Genomic DNA, 18895 nt, shown 5'->3' with positions numbered 1-18895 from the left:
TTGGGATTCTTTTCTCCAGGTGTGAACAGGTTTGAAGACTGTAGTGCCCAAAGGAAAAAAACTTCAAACATTTGAGTTTCAGAGCCAAAGCCAAAAAGCATCTCACGTTGTCTACAGCGGGAAAAAAAAAAGCTTTCTGTAGAATCTCAAAAAATATATCTCTGACTTTTCTTCCCCCCTTCTGTCTCTACTCTCCTTCCATTCATTCTTTCTTTTCACTCTACCCAAATCACTCCTCTTTTTCTTAGAGTTTTGCGGAACAGTTTATACAAGCAAGTGCTGCTGCAGTTCCTCTCCCAGCCTCTAGGGCGGCGCTGACCTCTTACTGTGCCATCCTGAGGGGCAGAGTTTTCAGTGACCGTCCTTCCCACGCCAGCCAAGCTGTATTCTCAGAGTAGCAGAAGCTGCGGTGCTTGAGCCGCTATTTGTCTGTTTGTTTCCTCTTTCCTGTAGGCCCCACTGGTGTGTGGGACGCGACGGGAGTCTTAATTATTCAATCAAAGTAATTAGTAGGTGTTGCACACCGCTAATGCTCGTTAAAAAGTCCAGAGTCAAAACACCCTGCTTGGATTGTGCACTAATTTATACACACTGCACTGCACTGGACTTCTTTCTCTCTTTCTTTTCTTTCTTTTTTCAACGACAGGATCTAATATGTCTGTGTGTTGATCTATATGACAAGGTGCAGCCCCTGACGCCTAAGCTCTGGTCTCTTTCACTCCGTGGACAGAGGGCCAGAGAAAAGTTCAGTTCAGACCTAGGATGCTAGCAGCATTGTTGCACATTTAAGGTCAATGAATAATTCAGTAACTTTTTCAAAAAATGGATTTGAGACAGTATTAACTTTCACAATCCTGTGAATTATTTCATTAAAGAAATTCTTTTTCTCGGAAAGGAACGCGACTGTTTCATCCTAACAGAAAAGAGCTATTGGGTTTAATCAGACATGAAATGAAAGAGAAAAATAAGAAGAGTAATTGAGACTGCCAGGTGAGCTTGTAGTGCTGAGAGTGTTTCTGCTGCTTCTGTTTTTTTTTTTTTGGGGCTGTCGGGACCTGTCAGATGCTGGCAGCTCTCAACACTAAAGACCCTCTCTCTGTCTCCAAAATGGCAAAATGGGGAAGACAGTAATTAGCCATCACTTCTGATGGGACCATTATCGGAAATCACTTATGAGATTGAACCTGTACTACACCTAGTGGAGAGAGAGAGAGAGAGAGAGAGAGAGAGACACAGACAGAAAGACAGACAGCGAGAGAGAGAGAGAGAGAGAGAGAGAGAGAGAGAGACTGCGTCTATGTGTGTGAGAGAGGGATGGGGCAGGAGAGAGAGCCTGTATGAGTGAACCAGACATCTCTACTGAGTCTGTAGCCGCAGTATGCAGAGCATGGGTGACAGAGATAGCAGTGTTCCATCAGCAGCAGAGCCTGGCCTCTACATGCAGGTTCAGCCCAACTGTGCAAGCCTAAAGCACCAGCGGCTGGGTCAGTGGATTCACGCCGCCCTTTTAGATATTCATCCACAACACAACTCTGCGATGTGACCGACTCAGACGCCATTCTGTGCCTGTGGTTACTTATTCTCAAAAGGAAATCCTAAGTCTTCCAGTGAAACTGCCATACACAAGAGCTATCAGTTCTCACGGACAAGTGAACTGGACAGTGAATAGGCTCTGGATGCTTTTAATGCTTGCGAATGAGATCGGTGTATAGCCTGTCATGTCAAGAGCTTTTAATATACAACATTCAGAACATTGCGTGACAGTAGTTGGGAAATGCAATATACATCTATATATATATAGCACATATTGTGGTATAAAAAACATGCTCACTGCAGGTAATGGAATGTTTTGCCACATGTTAAATGGACTAAATGAACCTGGCACAAGTTTCTTAATTTTTCATTACTATTGCCATGGTAATCAGGTTCAATCAGTTATATTAAACACTTTGAGAAGTGTATTTTTAATAGAATTTGCGTGAAAAAAAAATTTGTTTTAACAAATCACGATAACATAGACTTTGTTTCATTTTTTTTCCCTTTTGTTCCTTCATCTGGAACTTTTCCACGGTGAAGTGTTTTTTTTTGTTGTTGTTGTTGTTGTTTTTTTTCACTCTTTCTCTCTCCATAGCTGACAGATTGACCTCTATATGACCAGTGTCTTGTTGAAATGTCTTTAACTGAAAAAAGAAAAGTAGCCGTTTTCCAGGCTGACTGCGACAAACACACTCGAAATACATTTTACACGTGTCTGTGTGTCATCTTCGGTTCGATATTATCCAGCGGATGGGTTGAGCCGAACACGTGACGGTGTCTCTGGCTGTCACTTGTGCTCAATTAGGGCTAATGAATTAATCAACTTCCATTACTACGGAGGTGGAATGAGACAATTGTTCAACAAGTCGTTTCAGAAGGGTCTATAGACTCCATATCAGAGAACCGAAATTACACACGTCAAGAACGAGACACGAAAAAACGCCCTCGATCCACATTCCATGGATGCGTATCAGTCCGATGCTAAATACTTAAAAGAGTAATGGAATCAGCAGAAATAAAACATTAAAATAAAGAAACTAACAAAAGAAATCGATGATTAACTGAACAGCTATTGCTAATTAGGGGTGATGAGATCTCAGAACAATGCTGGGGGAGTGTGTCAAACTCCCCAACAAAGAGAAAATACGTACAGTCACACACTCCCTCTCATTCTCAACGCCACGGCACTTACGAGATTCAATCAAAAGAATAATTGCACGGCCCTCATTCCCTTATCACGGCACATCAACTTGTCCAGAATCTGCCTCGTCCTGATGTCACTCCTTTAAAACACTCACTCGCTTGTGAAATGAAATGACGGTGTTGATTGAATACAACGTGCTACAGCATCCTGATCGATTCCGACCTTCGGATTATAAAGCGGGGCACCATGAAGCCTCCGAACAGCCTCTCCAATTTCTCCTGTCTTTTAACACTCTTTAAACTAATGGAGATTCTAATCTTCCATTAAACATCTAATGTATCAGCTCCGCGGCACCGGTTGGCACTGCACGAGAATGGCTGATTAGACTTCAGCGCCAGTACCAACTTTTTTAAAGGAACAGAACAGCACTCCGCGTCTCTGAACTGAGACAAAGTCTTTGCCCCTGCAGGATCGTTTTTCCCCGTCAAAGATTCAGGCGGGGTCCGATCGGCGATCGTTAATGCTGACGTTTAGACGTAGCGTTCCCCTCACGGAAAGAACGTTCCAGAAGGCGAGAGAGAGGCGATAAGAACCGAAAAGAGGTCGTTCTTACAGAGGAGCCAATCTCAGAGCAGAGGACCTTGGAGATCATAACTATTAACGGGGAAAATAATGACTGTAATTAGTGTTAGATGGACTATAATGAGAGTGCGAAATGATGTTATAATCTGATTTTACCGTAGGCCACCTCCGATTGACATGGCAGGTTTTCTCGCATTTCAGCTGGAAACAAACGTCTTCAGCGGGCCCTGACAGACCGCCGATTTCTTGACATTGAGAAAAAGGAAATACCAAAAACATGTCGGAAAAGAAGATCATTCAGCCAAACAGTAACACGAAACTCAACTGTCAAGATTTTTTTTATCCTCTCTAAATTTCAAAATTGATCTCAGAGCCTGTTTTTTTTTTTTTTTTTTAAATTTCAGACTCAGTTCAATCATACAGCATATAGACTGTAATTAAATTCAGATGAGCATCAGTCACTGTTCCACAGATACCGAAGACGCACACACAAACAATGCCAAAGCCTGAGGAGTGCAGAGTGGGGTTCAGATTGATGGTGTACAAACAGCTGTCGGACATGGCGATTCCATTACTTTCCTGCGGTGGATCAAAACATCCGCTTTGCCAACATTGGGCCCCCCAGCCCCCACCGCAGCCTCACAAACACCAGGAACAGCAGGGGAAAGATCACCGCGGTAACCGCTGGGGCGCTCTCTCTCTCTCTCTCTCTCTCTCTCTCTCTCTCTCTCTCTCTCTCTCTCTCTCTCTCTCTCTCTCTCTCTCTCTCTCTCGGCTGGGAAAAACGAAACGCGTCAGCTGAGATGCGAGCGGAGCGGGGAAAAGCGGGAACGAAGCCGTGACGTTCGTCGACCGCACGGGCGGGAAACGAAGCAGCTCACACACACACAGCCAGCACTCCAGATCCGTCAGCACAATACAAACAACTACCGCATGCTCCTTTTTAGCAATGTTTGACTTTTTTTTTTAATGGTCTCTCCATCTGCTCCTCTTTTTTTTTCTTTTACTATTCATCACTTATTCTCCCTCCATCAGATTTGTTTAGTTTTACTTTTGCTGAATAAACTTTTCATATTTTATCGCAGTTACATTAAAAATTCCTGACCGTGATACCTAACTGACTTATGCATATGGCAGTGGGCATTAATGTCTCTGTGAATATAAATCACCACAGTTTATTCATATAGATTTATAACATACTAAAAGTGCTAATGTATGTATGGAAAAGCTTATCAGAGAAGTGTGACCAAGGTGGTGTCATTTTTGTCACCATGGAATTGTCACTCTGCATTATAAAGTGATGGGAGCTCTGATCCAATGGCTGACTGTAGGAATAAGTATTTATGAGCAAACTGGGTCTTGTGAATTGCTTTAAAAGCATTATAGACAGGTTTATAAAATGTTATGAAAGAGGGGGATGATTTTTTTTCTTTATTTTTGAAGGGGGTTGACTAAATCACTTACGATAATTCTTTGACCTCTTCTCTACGTGTGTGTGATGTATCGATAGTAACAGACAGCTGTAGTGGACCACATCTCCTGTCATTTTTCTGTGCTGCTGGTAATTAACTATGTCTCCGGAGCTGTACTGCTGTGTTAAACAGTCCTCTCTGTCTGTACGCCCAAATGTCTCTTGACTCAAATCCATATCAGCTTTTTAAGGGCTTAGTCTAAGTTGTCCAGTGAAGGAGGAGAAGAGAGAGTAGTGTAACACTAAGAGGATGGGTCTGCTGCCGGCTCTGTGTCTCTCTGATTTCCAGGCTCAGTGAAGTGATCCTCCTGTGCTCATTGGAGGAGATTACGTATTCTCCTTCTCCAGTCATTTCCACACTGTCCACCGACTGCTCACGCAAGTTTGACAATAGTCAATACACACAGGATAAAACAGAGGCAGAGCACAATACATATCCACCTGCCTCCCTCCCTCTCTCTCTTTCTCCCTCCCTCTCGCTCTTTCTCTCTCCTCTATTTCTCTCTCCCTCTCTCTCTCTCTCCCTCTCTCTCTTTCTCCCTCCCTCTCTCTCTCTTTCTCTCTCCTCTATTTCTCTCTCCCTCTCTCTCTCCCTCTCTCTTTCTCTCTCCCTCTCTTTTTCTCTCTCCCTCCCTACAGGTACTTGGCAAGTACTTCTCTTCGAGTCGTTGGAGGAACTCCAGGCTTTTAAACTTCCATCCAACTTTTTTTTTTTTTCCACCTGAACGCAGTAATCCAGTGCTCACTCTCACTAAAATCCTTCTTCCTCTGAGACATTCCTCTTTTCTTTTTGTTAGCTCTGTTTTTTTTTTTCTATTCTTTTCTCCTCATTTAACTGTTTCACCTCTTTCATCTTTTCATTATCAAACCACACAGGACATATGAATAGTTAAAACCTCATATAATCTGATGGGTTGATGAATAATGTATTTTGGTGCATTAGTCTACAGAGAGAGTGAATGTGTCTCTCTGTCAGGGTCAGCAAACAGAAGGGAAGGACGGATCCCCTGTGACACACTCTGATAAACTCTGTACCGTCTCTTTGTTGAACAGTTTCTTTTTTTAATCTTTTTTCTCTCCAAACACGGAGAAGAAAAAAATGGGAAGTAGATTGTGACAGTGGATGTTTGCCGAGTCATACCGTTTGACCAGTCTGCTGGTCATGTCTTACTGAGTGCTTGTGTTGTGTGTGTGTGTGTGTGTGCGTGCACATGCATGTGTATGTGTGTATGTATGTGTGCGTGCGCGTGTGCACATGCATGTGTACGTGTATGTGTGTGTGCGCATGCATGCATGTGTGTGTGCGTGTGTGTGTGCACATGCATGTGTACGTGTGCGTGTGTTTGTGTGGTGTGGTGTGCTCAGATGTGCTCAGCCTCTCTCAGTAAATGAGACGAGGGGAGAAGATGTGGGTAGTAAATTTAAACAGCAGTGAGTCAACAAATTCAGTCAGCTGCCATAATGTTGAAATAAATAACCATAAATTATTCTAATACTCCAGCTGTACCAAACAGAGCCTTTCTAAACGTCTCTCTCTCTCTCTCCCTCTCTGGCATTCATCAGTTCACACCGATCATCCTCTCCTCCTGTCCTTCTTTTCCTCATACACGTCTGTATATCAGTTTAGTCAACAATAAAAAAATGAATCATAAACTGGAAAGAAAGAAAGAAAGAAAGAGAAAAGACGAATTGAAAAAGCGGGCTTCTGGCTTGGCTACGCTCCAGCACATATCGACTAACCAACAGCGAGTCAGACGTGACACCTGATGTTCGGAATCCTATCAACTCCACCTAAAAAAAAAAAAAAAAATTCTCCGTGTTCTAAGACAACCGATTCAACACGTCAACGAATCATCAAGACCTTGATTAGCCGAATCAGGTGCGGAATGAAATCTTTGGAGGGAGTGGGTGGGGGGGTGGGGGAGTCTTAGAGGAGCAGATGGAGGGAAACTGGTCGTGGGGAGAGAGAGAGGAGCAGTCTGGGACGCGGCGATAGAGCGACTGAGAGAGCCGACAGACGCTGCTCCAGAAAGCCACTGGGAGTGGACTGGACTGGATCCCACTCATCAGAGCTCACTGGTGGAAGCGCGTGATTACTCCTACCGCGCCAGGGGCAGAATTAGCCCAAGTGTAATTATTCCTGATACACTGTTAAGGGATTAGCTGCAAAATGCGGTTATTCCTGGCTTGGTGATGTGGAATTAGGTGAAGCACACTCAAATGGTGTTGTCCCTGCATGAAGGAGAGAGAGAGAGAGAGAGAGAGAGAGAGAGAGAGAGAGATACTATGTGTGTGTCTGTGTGTCTGTGTGTGTGTGTGTGTGTGTGTGTGTGTGTGTGTGTGTGTGTGCACGCACGCGCGCGCGCGGTGGCCAGGGCGAAGAGATGGGAAAATCCTGCTCTGTGTTATTAGAGTGACAGTGTAGCACAGCACAACAACACACTATTAGAAGACAGAAGCCTAACAGCTCACAGAGGCCAAGCCAGTGGATTATTATATCTCTGTTACTCCTGGGAATCAGTGTCTGAGCATTCTCTCCCGAAACAAAAAAAAAAAGTGATTTTATTTAAACAGAAAACAGCAGAGAGAGAGAGAGTGAGAGAGAGAGAGAGAGAGAGAGAGAGAGAGAGAATGCGTGAGTATTAATGGTGTAAAATGGCAGGCTTTGATGAATAGCATGCCTGCCAGTTACGATTGAAATTGCAGACTGTGTGTGTGGAAGTGAAGAGCCAAGCGTTGGGAGAGAGGGGGAGAGAGAGAGAGAAAGAGAGAGAGAGAGAGAGAGAGAGAGAGAGAGAGAAAAGGAAAGCGAACAAGAGAGAGAGAGAGTGAGTGAAGGATAGAGAGATGTAAATGTCAAGTACCACGTTGAACATGGGCTTTGATCCCACCTGGGTTGTTATTCCCCCGTGTGCCGTCTTTGTGAGCCCCGTTCCTGCACTGGCAGTTCCAGCTGGCACTACATGTCTAGTCACCATACCCATGAGTCTCTCCAAACTCTCCTCCTGCTACGAACCATCCTCAACACTCAAACTCAGAGTGGAACTGGATGGTTTGGGCAGTGAGCTAGAGAAGAGTACTCACGAGTTTCCCTCTCTTTAAATATATATATATATATATATATATATAATTTTTTTTCTTCTTTTTTTTGCCCAGAAAGACAAGTCAGGTATGACTGCCAAATCGAGATTCTGACAAAAAATAAAAGTCGCTTTTTTAAACATGTCTTATCAGAGCAGAGCAGTCGGGAAGAACAGAGGCGTGAAGTTGGAAACGTTCTTATTGAAGGAGTTCCTCATACACACATCTCAAAAAACCCAGAAGTATGTTTCTCAGTTCTCTTTGACAAGGGATGACAAAAAAAAACCCTGACCAAACTTTCTTTTATCTGGAAAACAGTGGAAGGAAAGTACAAAATTTAGACCAGACTCGTAGGTCCAGATTCAAAGAACATGTTACTTTCAACAGACAGCAAATATCAAAGCCCATGCATTGTCTCTCTTTTTTATCTGCTGTTGCCCCAGACCAACACTCTCTTCTGGCCAAGGTGTGGTGTTTGGGAAAGTCTGTTTTCTGATTAAAATTAAAAGCTTTCAGCCTCCCCCGCACCTGAAGTCTTTCACAAGAGATAAACCTGAACGAAAAAAAAAAAAATCTCTCCCTCATATAATGTGTACTCTCTCTCTCTTTCTCTCTCGCTCGCTCTCCTTTCAAAACTGAATGGCCAAGTTACAATCAAAGACACAACAATCCTATCTGATTCACCTTCTGAAAATTGTACCACTCTTCAGTGTCTGCAGGATCCATAAATTAATAAGCGAGAACACTGGACCCATCCTAGAATCCACCAAAACGTCCTGTGACACAACCACAGTCAGAACTCGATCCACATTATCACTGTTCAAACACAGTCAGGACTCGATCCACATTATCACTGTTCAAACACAGTTAGGACTCGATCCATGTTATTACTGTTCAAACACAGTCAGAACTCGATCCACATTATCACTGTTCAAACACAGTCAGGACTCGATCCACATTATCACTGTTCAAACACAGTTAGGACTCGATCCGTATTATTACTGTTCAAACACAGTAAGGACTCGATCCATGTTATCACTGTTCAAACACAGTCAGGACTCGATCCGTATTAATACTGTTCAAACACAGTCAGGACTCGATCCATATTAATACTGTTCAAACACAGTCAGGACTCAATCCATATTAATACCATTCAAACACAGTCAGGACTCAATCCACATTATCACTGTTCAAACACAGTCAGGACTCGATCCATATTAATACTGTTCAAACACAGTAAGGACTCGATCCATGTTATTACTGTTCAAACACAGTCAGGACTCGATCCACATTATCACTGTTCAAACACAGTCAGGACTCAATCCACATGATCACTGTTCAAACACAGTCAGGACTCAATCCATATTATTACTGTTCAAACACAGTCAGGACTCGATCCACATTATCACCGTTAAAACACAGCCAGGACTCGATCCATGTTATTACTGTTCGAACACAGTCAGGACTCGATCCACATCATCACTGTTCAAACACAGTCAGGACTCGATCTGTATTATTACTGTTCAAACACAGTCAGGACTCAATCCATATTAATACCATTCAAACACAGTCAGGACTCGATCCATATTAATACTGTTCAAACACAGTCAGGACTCGATCCATATTAATACTGTTCAAACGCAGTCAGGACTCGATCCATATTATTACTGTTCGAAACACAGTCAGGACTCGATCCACATTATTACTGTTCAAACACAGTCAGGACTCGATCCATATTATTACTGTTCAAACACAGCCAGTTTCATTAGTCCAGCTCCAGACAACATGTGTGGGACTCATATGTACTAAGTTCAACTATCAGTATAATAAGAGTTGGGGGAGAATGTTCTAGACCACCCCTCTCCCCCCAAAATAAATAAATAAATAAATAAATAAATAAAATAGAAAGAAAGGTTCAGCAAAACTTTTTTTTTTTTTGGTTTGCTTGTTTTTTTGGATTCATTGAAATAGCATCTGCGTTGTTTCTAGCATTTGCTCAAAAATCCGTCTGCTGATGAATACACATCTGCTCCAGCATTACCACAGCGACCGTTTACCTTGTCATATGTCTGGTTAACAAAAGTTATGTCTAAGCCTGTTCTTGTCACTATGCTAGCTTTTCCTTTTAGACAGGTATTTAAAAAAGCTCTAACAAACCCTTTAACACAGATTTTGATATAGCATCGATACCACTGCTAACCCCTATATTTTCTCACCAGCTCACAAGAAAAAAGACCAAAGCTTTGAATAGTTTTGGTATGACAGCATTCCACTGGCTCACTGCTGAAGTTCTAGAGCTTTCTCTACATCGCTGCTGCTCTTCTCCCACTGTTTGTTCTGCTCTCTGTTTCGCCATGTTGTTACTCACATGGTAAAAGGCAATGTCCTCACGGTCCAGAGCTCTGCTAACGGCCACCTCGCCTGTCAATCTGTTGATGCTGAACACGCCCTTCGGGTCCTGGTCCGCCCCTTTTCCTGTCAGACGGAAGATGTGGTCCTCTTTCAACTCAGACGATATCACCTAAAGGGATTAAAAAGGACACACACACACAAAATTAAAGTCTAACGAATGACTGGGTTTACAGAGTTCTGAACACTTTTCATAAATGACCTGAAGCGGGCAGTGCTACAATAATTAGCAGTCATGATGTTAATTGGACTAGTTTGACTGCACCAACTAAATGAGAGGAAATTAATATCAATCGCAATTACTGATTATTTATACAACACATATCTAGTAAACATTTCCACTCCTCCCATTCATCATAAGAGCCTTTCCTGAGATAGACCACTACTTTTCCCTGAGTGAACACATGGGATAATCACCACCATTCTTCCTGCAGAGATTATAGTAAATATAGCCATTATACTAATAACAATCTGGTTTAAGCAGTACTCACATGCGACTGCCAAAAAGCAGGCAGATCCAAAAGATTCCAATCAGCACGCAGCAGGTTAGGAGCAAAAAAACGGAAAAACGTTAATGATAGAACATGCAAACACACACACACGCAAGACAACACAAAACACAAATACACCTACTGACTTTATTTACTTACACACTTGCTTTGGTTGTATGTGAGGTTTTTTTTTTTTTTTTTTACTGTGATTCATGACATAAAGATTTTATAGCAATTACTGCTGCTTCAAGAGATCCTTGATGCCCTTGACACATGACTTTGACATTGCATGCATTTGTATCAACATCACGGTGGGCAAGATTATATGATGTAATATGGAATATGCTCTATATGTAAATGGACCTGAGGTGCGTTCAAATGAGCGAACAAAGGCAAACGTTTGCGAACAATGTCGAACAGTCCTCCGTTTGCTTTGAGTTCACTGCGAACGTTTGCGAACACATGCAAACGGTCTGAGGAGGTCGTTCGGGCGAAAAGACATGGACACTGGACTAAGGGAGATGTGTGCGCAGATGGGAGTTATCCCAGAAAACGTACTTTGTGTTCGATTTTATTTAATCTTATTACAACAGTTCAAGTGGTTAATTTGTCTGTCAGTTACGTTGTTACTTTTTCTGAAAGCGTCTTTTTTGTATGCTATCGTCATCCATCCTTAGCGTAAGCTAAGCGTTTGTATTGCTCTCTGTGGTCGTTAGTTTAGAATAACGCGCATACATCGCATACAGCTAAAGCGTTAGGTATTTAAATTTTGAAACGATTCCTTGTTTGTTATTAGTGACCTTGAGGATTAATGTCGTCGGAGTGTGCTGACCTAAAAAAACGTTCACATTTAAAAGTTAAAAGAAAACGCGTTCGCCTGGAACGTATGCCTCAGTTTGCCAAATTTGAACGCACCTCTACATTCACACTTCAATTTAACTCAACTCAACTAAATTCAATTCACTTCAGTTCACTTCTTCATCACTCTGGTTAGGGTTATAAGTGTTAGACTGTCCAGTACTATAGATTGTCTATAGGTTGTTCAGTGCCATATTGGATATAATAACTTTATAATTAAACAGTTGGTAAATAAGGAGGTGCAAAGTTCAGACCAGTCACTTGTACAGCAGATACAGTACATACAGTGTAGTGCAGAAATGTAATTTGTTTAATAACACAGCATCAGCATTTTGGAAGAGTTTGCACAGTGTTTTTGGAGTCGGGCTGTTTGATATAAACAGTATCAGGGTAGGAAAAAAACAGCAGCGGGGGAAAAAAAAAAGATAAGATACGTATATAAGATCATACACAACACACCTTCTGTTATCATATTCACGGAAAGGGAAGTTACGAAGAAATCCCCCATTTAATAATAAATAAAAGAACAAGCCATGTAAAGTCATTGTTCAAGTAAACGCTCCCTTTAGACCTGTTTATCTTCCTTGAAAAAGAAAAAAAAAAAACAACTTTTTTTTTTATCTAATTACAGGGCCTGCTAACTGAAGATGCACTATTATCCAGAGCAATACTTGCTAAGCAATTTGAGTGAGAGGCCAAAGTACATGTGAGTGGCTTGGGTGGGAAGGGTCTTAAAAACACAGTGTTTACAAAGGAAAAAGCCAAGCTAAAAGCCAGGAAATTAGACCATCACATATTAGGCTGAGTGCAGTTTTACTCCGAGAAAAGCCCGAGCATGTGCCATGGGCCTCTTTCATAAAGCAGTGCAGGTGATAATATACCAAAGACACACACACACACAAAAGAAACACAAAGAACCCCCAGAACATTAACCCACTCACAAATAAATTACAGTGTTCTTTAACAATCTAATATTCTATTCAACTACTGGAAGTGAACAGAGGTGATTACAAACTAATCACAAACTTACAAAACAAAACAAAAAAAAGGTCCAGCATAAAAGTGTAACACTTCTAACTTTTATATGAGAGGGAGAAATTTATTTATTTATTGTTGAGGAATCTTAATCTATAGTATATCTGTCTCTAAAGAGTGATTATATATACATATTACCAACACAACACAATAAGCACCATTAGAACTGATGAGAGAGAACAGGATCCATTTTAAAAAGGGATAAAAAAAGTCTGTTCTCTACCTGAAAGAGCATGGTTAATGAAATTCATAATAAGGAGTGAAGGATCTCTCTCTCTCTCTCTCTCTTTCTCTCTCTTCTCCCTCTCAGTCGTGTTGTACTTGAACTTGCTAGTCTTCAAAGGCACAAAACACAGAGCAGCAGGGGTCTGTCTCCTGCCCGTCCACACAATTCCCTCTTCTTTTCTCGTTCTTCCCTCTCTCTGCGACATCACTCCCTCCCTCTGAAAGCCTCAGTCTGGGTTCTGGAATCTTCCAGTGGGAGTGCTGGTCCAGGCCGAGCTCTCATCAGTCGGCGCCTGCAGTGTGGTACCGTTATATCGAACAGTGTGGTCAATAACTTCAAAAGTGGCACTTCATGTCTTTCAGTCGTATGTATGAAAGAATCACAGAGGATCTGGAGAGAGTGTGAACCCTATTCTTTTTCTTTTTTTCTTTTTTTTTTTTTAAGGCTTTTCTGCAGAGAGAATGAAGCAAAATTCTTTCAGAAGTTTAGGGGAGTACGAGAGAGCAAGGAGGAGGCAGGAGAGAGAGAGAGAGAGAGAGAGAGAGACAAAGAGAGAGAGAGAGACAGAGAGAGAGATAAAGAGAGAGAGACAGAGAGAGAGAGAAGAGGGAGGGACTGTCGGTAAAAGTTTAGAGTGATCAAGGAGATCTTATGGGGTGTTGCAGGCCTGCCTTGTTGCTTTAGCCATTGATCACAGAGAGGGTGGCACGATGCCTTAGTGTTTACCGCTCTCACACGCGCACACGCACACACTTACACACACACACAAACAAACAACAGTCACTGAGTGAGGTCTTGTGGGAGAGCTTCACCTATTTCTGTCAGCTCTCATTACTGACAGTGTGGACCTTAAAGACAAACAGTACCCTGTTATTCTGTGTGTGTGTGTGTGTGTGTGTGTGTGTTTGTGACAGGAAAAAGAGGACTCTTTCTCCGAGACAATACAACAGTCATGAGAGGCACCCAGCGAACAAAACTTGAGTGCATGAGATAATACTCTCTTTGGTTTTACTGTGAGAGTAAACAAATAAAACTATAAATTACCTTCAAACTCTCCTGGTTTAACCTCAAACTGAGTTTCTGTGGCACTCAGGAACCACACAAACAACATGTTATTGGTACCCTAATGCTCTTGGTAGCTCAAGGTAATGAAGAGAGAGAGAGCGAGAGACAGAAAAAAAAGGCCATGCTTAGAACACTGCTAAGCAGCTGACAAATGTTGTTTTTAGCAAAGACAGAGAGAATGTGAGAGCAGAGGTCTAGCCCGCTAGTCTCTGAAGTGTGTGGCCGACAGACAGTGAGAAGTCTTTCCCAACTGGGATTTCATGAGCGAGCGTGCACGCACAAACACACACGTACACACACACACACACACACACACACACAGATTTGCCCTCTCTGTTTCTGTGTGAGGCTTTTCACATGCTGGACAGATCCTAAAGACTGTGTGATTTGTCCTAACAAGGTCACAGCCAGAGTTCCAATCACAAGAGTGCTCCAGCACTCAGCCAGCTGCTGATTGGCCACCTACTCACATGGCAATTAAGAATGGGCCGTCTGATATTTCTCACAGATGATGAGTCTCTTACACAGAGACACAACATGTCACTCCATTGATCAAACAGCAGCACAATTAGTCCACTCTGATTGGCCGACAGAATCAGTAGCTATGAAAATGATGGGGAGATAAGGAGATAGAATGTACCAAGAATGAATAAAAAGCCCTGGAGATGAGTTTAAAGAAGAGTTTAAAAAATCACGCCCAGAAATAAGTCAGAATGATCCGGAATGGCCTTGAGTCGAATGTTGAGAAGAACAGGTTGACTTTGACATTCAGAGAAAATACAAGACGCTGGCGCTGAATAGTCTTGATAATAGCTAAGGAAGGAGGGTTTTTTTTTTTTTTAGTTTTTTAGTGTTTCTCACAGGAGAAAAAAAAAAGGTTAACTTAGCTAAGTCTCACAAATTCACCTGCGAAGCAGAAATATCACTCTTTTGACAGCCTGATTTATTTTAACGTGGTGTTTTTCAAACTGTGCTGTCAGACAACCTACTCAATGTTGATGCTAGTCCTTGGAAACTTTTTTTTTTTTTTTTAAATGTATGTATGTAGTCTTTTCCACAGTGTTAGTTTTTCTTTTTTATGTTTGTTTTCAAACTGACCTGACAGCAATTTCTATAACATTACTCTGCCCCCCCCCCCCCCCCCCCACACACACATACACACACACACGCGCACGCGCACACACACACACACACACACACACACACATCCCCTTCACCTCTCTAGTCACTCATCCTCTCTTTCACTGGCTAATTCCTCTCTCACTCCATTATTCAAACATCACAACTTTCTCTCTCTCTTTCTCACTGGGAGTTCTAGTGCAGACAGTGGTGTACACACAGACATCCGTTCTGTCACTCATCACAGCTTTTAAAAAAAGACATTCAGCTGTTTGTTTCGACGTTGTGCTACACGTTGTGACGCGCGCTAACTGATAAACAAAAAAGCGACACTCTCGTTTGGAGGGTCTCGTCGTTTAACCGCAGGTAGAGCCACCGAGAGGTGCCGTGGCATGCTGGGAAAGACACGGCGTGACTTCCTCGACAGCTCGGCAGCAACAGCCAGAGGAAGGGAGGGGACTAATAGCACTTAATGCCCTCCAGTACGAGGCCAGCATCCCTCTGTCTCCTGGGCCAAAGCCATTGTCACACCACTTCACACAGAGAAGGTAGTGGATATCCTCTCTCTGTGTGAACTGGTCAAATATTTACTCGTGTTGACTTATTTGTTTTATTGTAATTCATAATGAATGTATCTCTAACAGTAAAAAAAGAAAATGTTAATGCATCTAAACTAACTTAAAAACCAACCGAAAGACTTATCTATTCTCCCTAACTTATGGATAATATCATTTTGATTTGACTTTGTTATCGACACGTAAAGCCCTTTGAGACTATAAATAGTGATAAATAAATTTGTATTATTATTATTATTATTATTATAAATAGTGGAAATTTGAACTTTTAACGCTCAGCGTGTAACATTCTAGAGCAGATTTTTTGTGACACATGGGAATTGAGATTGATCTGTTAACACACACACACACTCACTTACACACTCCCTCAAACATGGACACTCACGGCGAGATTGGTGTTGATCTGTATAAGACACAGAGGAACGGGAAAGACTCTGACTTGGCACTGGGGCCCAGTGGTGGTGGGTAACGGCCAACATTATAAACCGATTCCGTAATCGAAATCCCGAGGAGTTGATTTGTCGAGTCCGGTAGTGTAGCAGGCACCAGGCATGGACATGACGACCCCTTTTCACTGTTACCAGACATTCTCGTCTCATTAATTCTCCCGGCAACCAGCGATCTAACAGCCTTTTGTGGCAAATGACAATTCTGACCATATCTGATCTACATTTCAAGGCTTCTTACGAGAAGATTCGTTCTGGAGTGCTTACGGCAGGAGCAGACAACAAAACCGTTTCCCAGGGGAGCTCCAAACTGTTGGCCCTGAGAGGATGCCGAGCAGTGAGGTCAACGCAAGGTCAGGTCCGGACAGCGGAATCTTTGGGAAGGGGAACAGCACGGTTCCAATTTGTGACGAGCGCAGCGTGCAGAGGTGAGCACTGATATTAAACATCCAATAATACCCCTTTCCATGACAACTGTGTCAAACCGGGCATCAAAATCTAGGGCAAATTCACCTTTTAATTGCTTTCCACAGTTCCTCATTTAAGGGGCTGCTATGTTGGATAGATAAACGTCACACGGTCTGGCTATCCACTGACAACTCATCTATATGTTCTACTTTTCTATTATTAAAAGCAAACAAATTTAACAAACAAACAAAGGAGAAAGAGCAAGTGAGAGCTTGGGGGCCCTTCCTAACACAATTAACACAATCAATTAGAGGAAATGAAAAAGGCTTCAGGCATGAGTGATGCAGCGTTGAGTAAACCAGCAGTTTACTCAACTCCCACTTCCTGCTCCGAATGAGTGTGGGCTGGTGCGAGCTTAACACACACATGCGCACACACACACACACACACATACACTCACATACACACACGCAGACACACACACGCATGCACACACACACACACACACACACATGCACACACATACACACACGCAGAGATACGTACACACACGCATGCACACACACGCACACACGCAGACACACACATACACACACGCAGAGACAAACACACACACACAGCTGAAGAGAGACGCAAACAACTACACCACACACTAAGTGTGAGTAAACACGTAATGATGTCTCTCTGTAGTCTGACTGTGCTTTCCTGCTGGCCATGTGTGTGTGTGTGTGTGTGAGTGTGTGTGTGAAACAGAGAGATGGAGGGGGATAGGCTGCATAAACATATGTGCTGTTCTGAGATGGTGGGAGGAAGACAGTTGCACAGAAATGCCAGTCCTCCTGAGAGAAAGAAAACCAAAAAAAAGGGAGGGAGGGAGGATGGACAAGTACACATTTACTCTTCTTTCACCGGATGAAAAGATACAACCAGACACTCACTGTCCTTCATTCTCTCTCTCTCTCTCTCTCTCTCTCTCTCTGTCCAATTTTATGGCTCTCACTTATCTAACTCTCATGTTCCTCAGGACAGAAAAAAAAATCACTCATAAAAAATGAATTTTCAGTATTACATAGCTTAGAAGAAATTAAGGTTTATCTGTGCTGAAAATCAATTTTTCCTGCTTTTTCACATTCAGCATCAGGTGAGAGAGAGAGGCCATGGTTAGCCTGCCCTGTCACACAGCCTCACAGTGAGAGTGAACTAAACGGAGCGGGGGGGGGGGGGGGGGGGGGGGGGGGGGGATTGAATGCATGGGTTGGATCAGGACAAACAGTATAGATTTCATTGGCTTGTCTTCCTGCTCCTGGAATTACAGTGGCACTATCTTACCACGACACAAAGCGGTCATTCGGGGCAATGGGGACCACCTCGTACCATCCTGTGCATTCCACTGTGTGGACTAAGGAAGAAAACAGCCCACTGTGGATTTCATCTACACTGCAGTCTATGAGGCCTGTCATGCCACTGAGGCATCTTATACTCACCCTTTGTGTGTGTGTGTGTGTGTGTGCGCGCACACCCACGTGGGTGTATGTGTATGTGTGTGTGTGTGTGCGTCTCTCTCTCTCTGGCCTGAGGGAACAGTGACAGCTCCTGAACTATGGCTGAGTTCTGAGTACCACGTGCTGACGCTGTTTCATTTCCCTCCCTGGAGAGCATCGCTATTCTCTAGGTGTCCATGAGGAAAAGACGGGGAGAGAGAGAGAGAGAGAGAGAGACGCACCCTCAACGCACTCAGTCAAGACCCCTCCAGGGATGCCAAGATCACAGGACAGTGAAACGATGAAAGAGGACCACGGCAAAGCCACGTCCCTCATCTCTCCAGTGTGCAATTATCTATCATGGCTAACCCATCCCCCACCCTGCTGGTACCACCTCTTTATTTATTTATTTAGTTAGTTGGTTTAGTTACAGGCCCTTCTCTTTCAAAGTCTCTCTGGACAACAGAAAGATAAAGATGATATCTGGAACTGGAACATACACACACACACACACACACACACACACACATACACACACTCACATACAGACTCACACACAAGCAGAGCTGCTTTACAAAAACACAGAGGGAAACAATCTCAAGAATTCTGTTTATTAAATGAATAAAGATGCAAAGCAAACCGTTGGATCTAAAAGAGAGGGGAGTCTGTTCTTTGAGTGCTGTTGGAACTGACTTTCAGTCCGTCTTGCGTCTGAGCCAATGGTCGAGGAGACTCAGAATTGACTTTCAGTCTGTCCCGCGTCTGAGCCAATGGTCGACGAGACTCAGAATTGACTTTCAGTCTGTCCCGCGTCTGAGCCAATGGTCGACGAGACTCAGAATTGACTTTCAGTCTGTCCCGCGTCTGAGCCAATGGTGGAGGAGGCTCAGAGCTGAATGTTCTCAGTGATGCCGAGTCTGAATGACAGCCCGTCTCATCAGACCTTTCAGAGCAGCCCGTGGTTAAAT

General features: G+C 43.0%; 1 protein-coding gene across 1 annotated transcript in view; it reads right to left on the bottom strand.

The window, feature by feature from the left end:
* The window catches only part of cdh13 (cadherin 13, H-cadherin (heart)), a 236598-nt gene that overhangs the window by 147512 nt on the left and 70191 nt on the right, over positions 1-18895 (bottom strand). Inside the window, exon 5 of the mRNA XM_030790562.1 lies at positions 10183-10335. Coding sequence (XP_030646422.1) covers positions 10183-10335 — 153 coding nt within the window. The remainder of the gene's footprint in view (positions 1-10182; positions 10336-18895) is intronic.

Source organism: Chanos chanos, chromosome 13, assembly GCF_902362185.1.
Source record: "Chanos chanos chromosome 13, fChaCha1.1, whole genome shotgun sequence".
Classification (NCBI taxonomy): Eukaryota; Metazoa; Chordata; class Actinopteri; order Gonorynchiformes; family Chanidae; genus Chanos; species Chanos chanos.
Note: the sequence above shows the minus strand (reverse complement) of the source record. Positions and strands in the feature narration are given on the sequence as shown.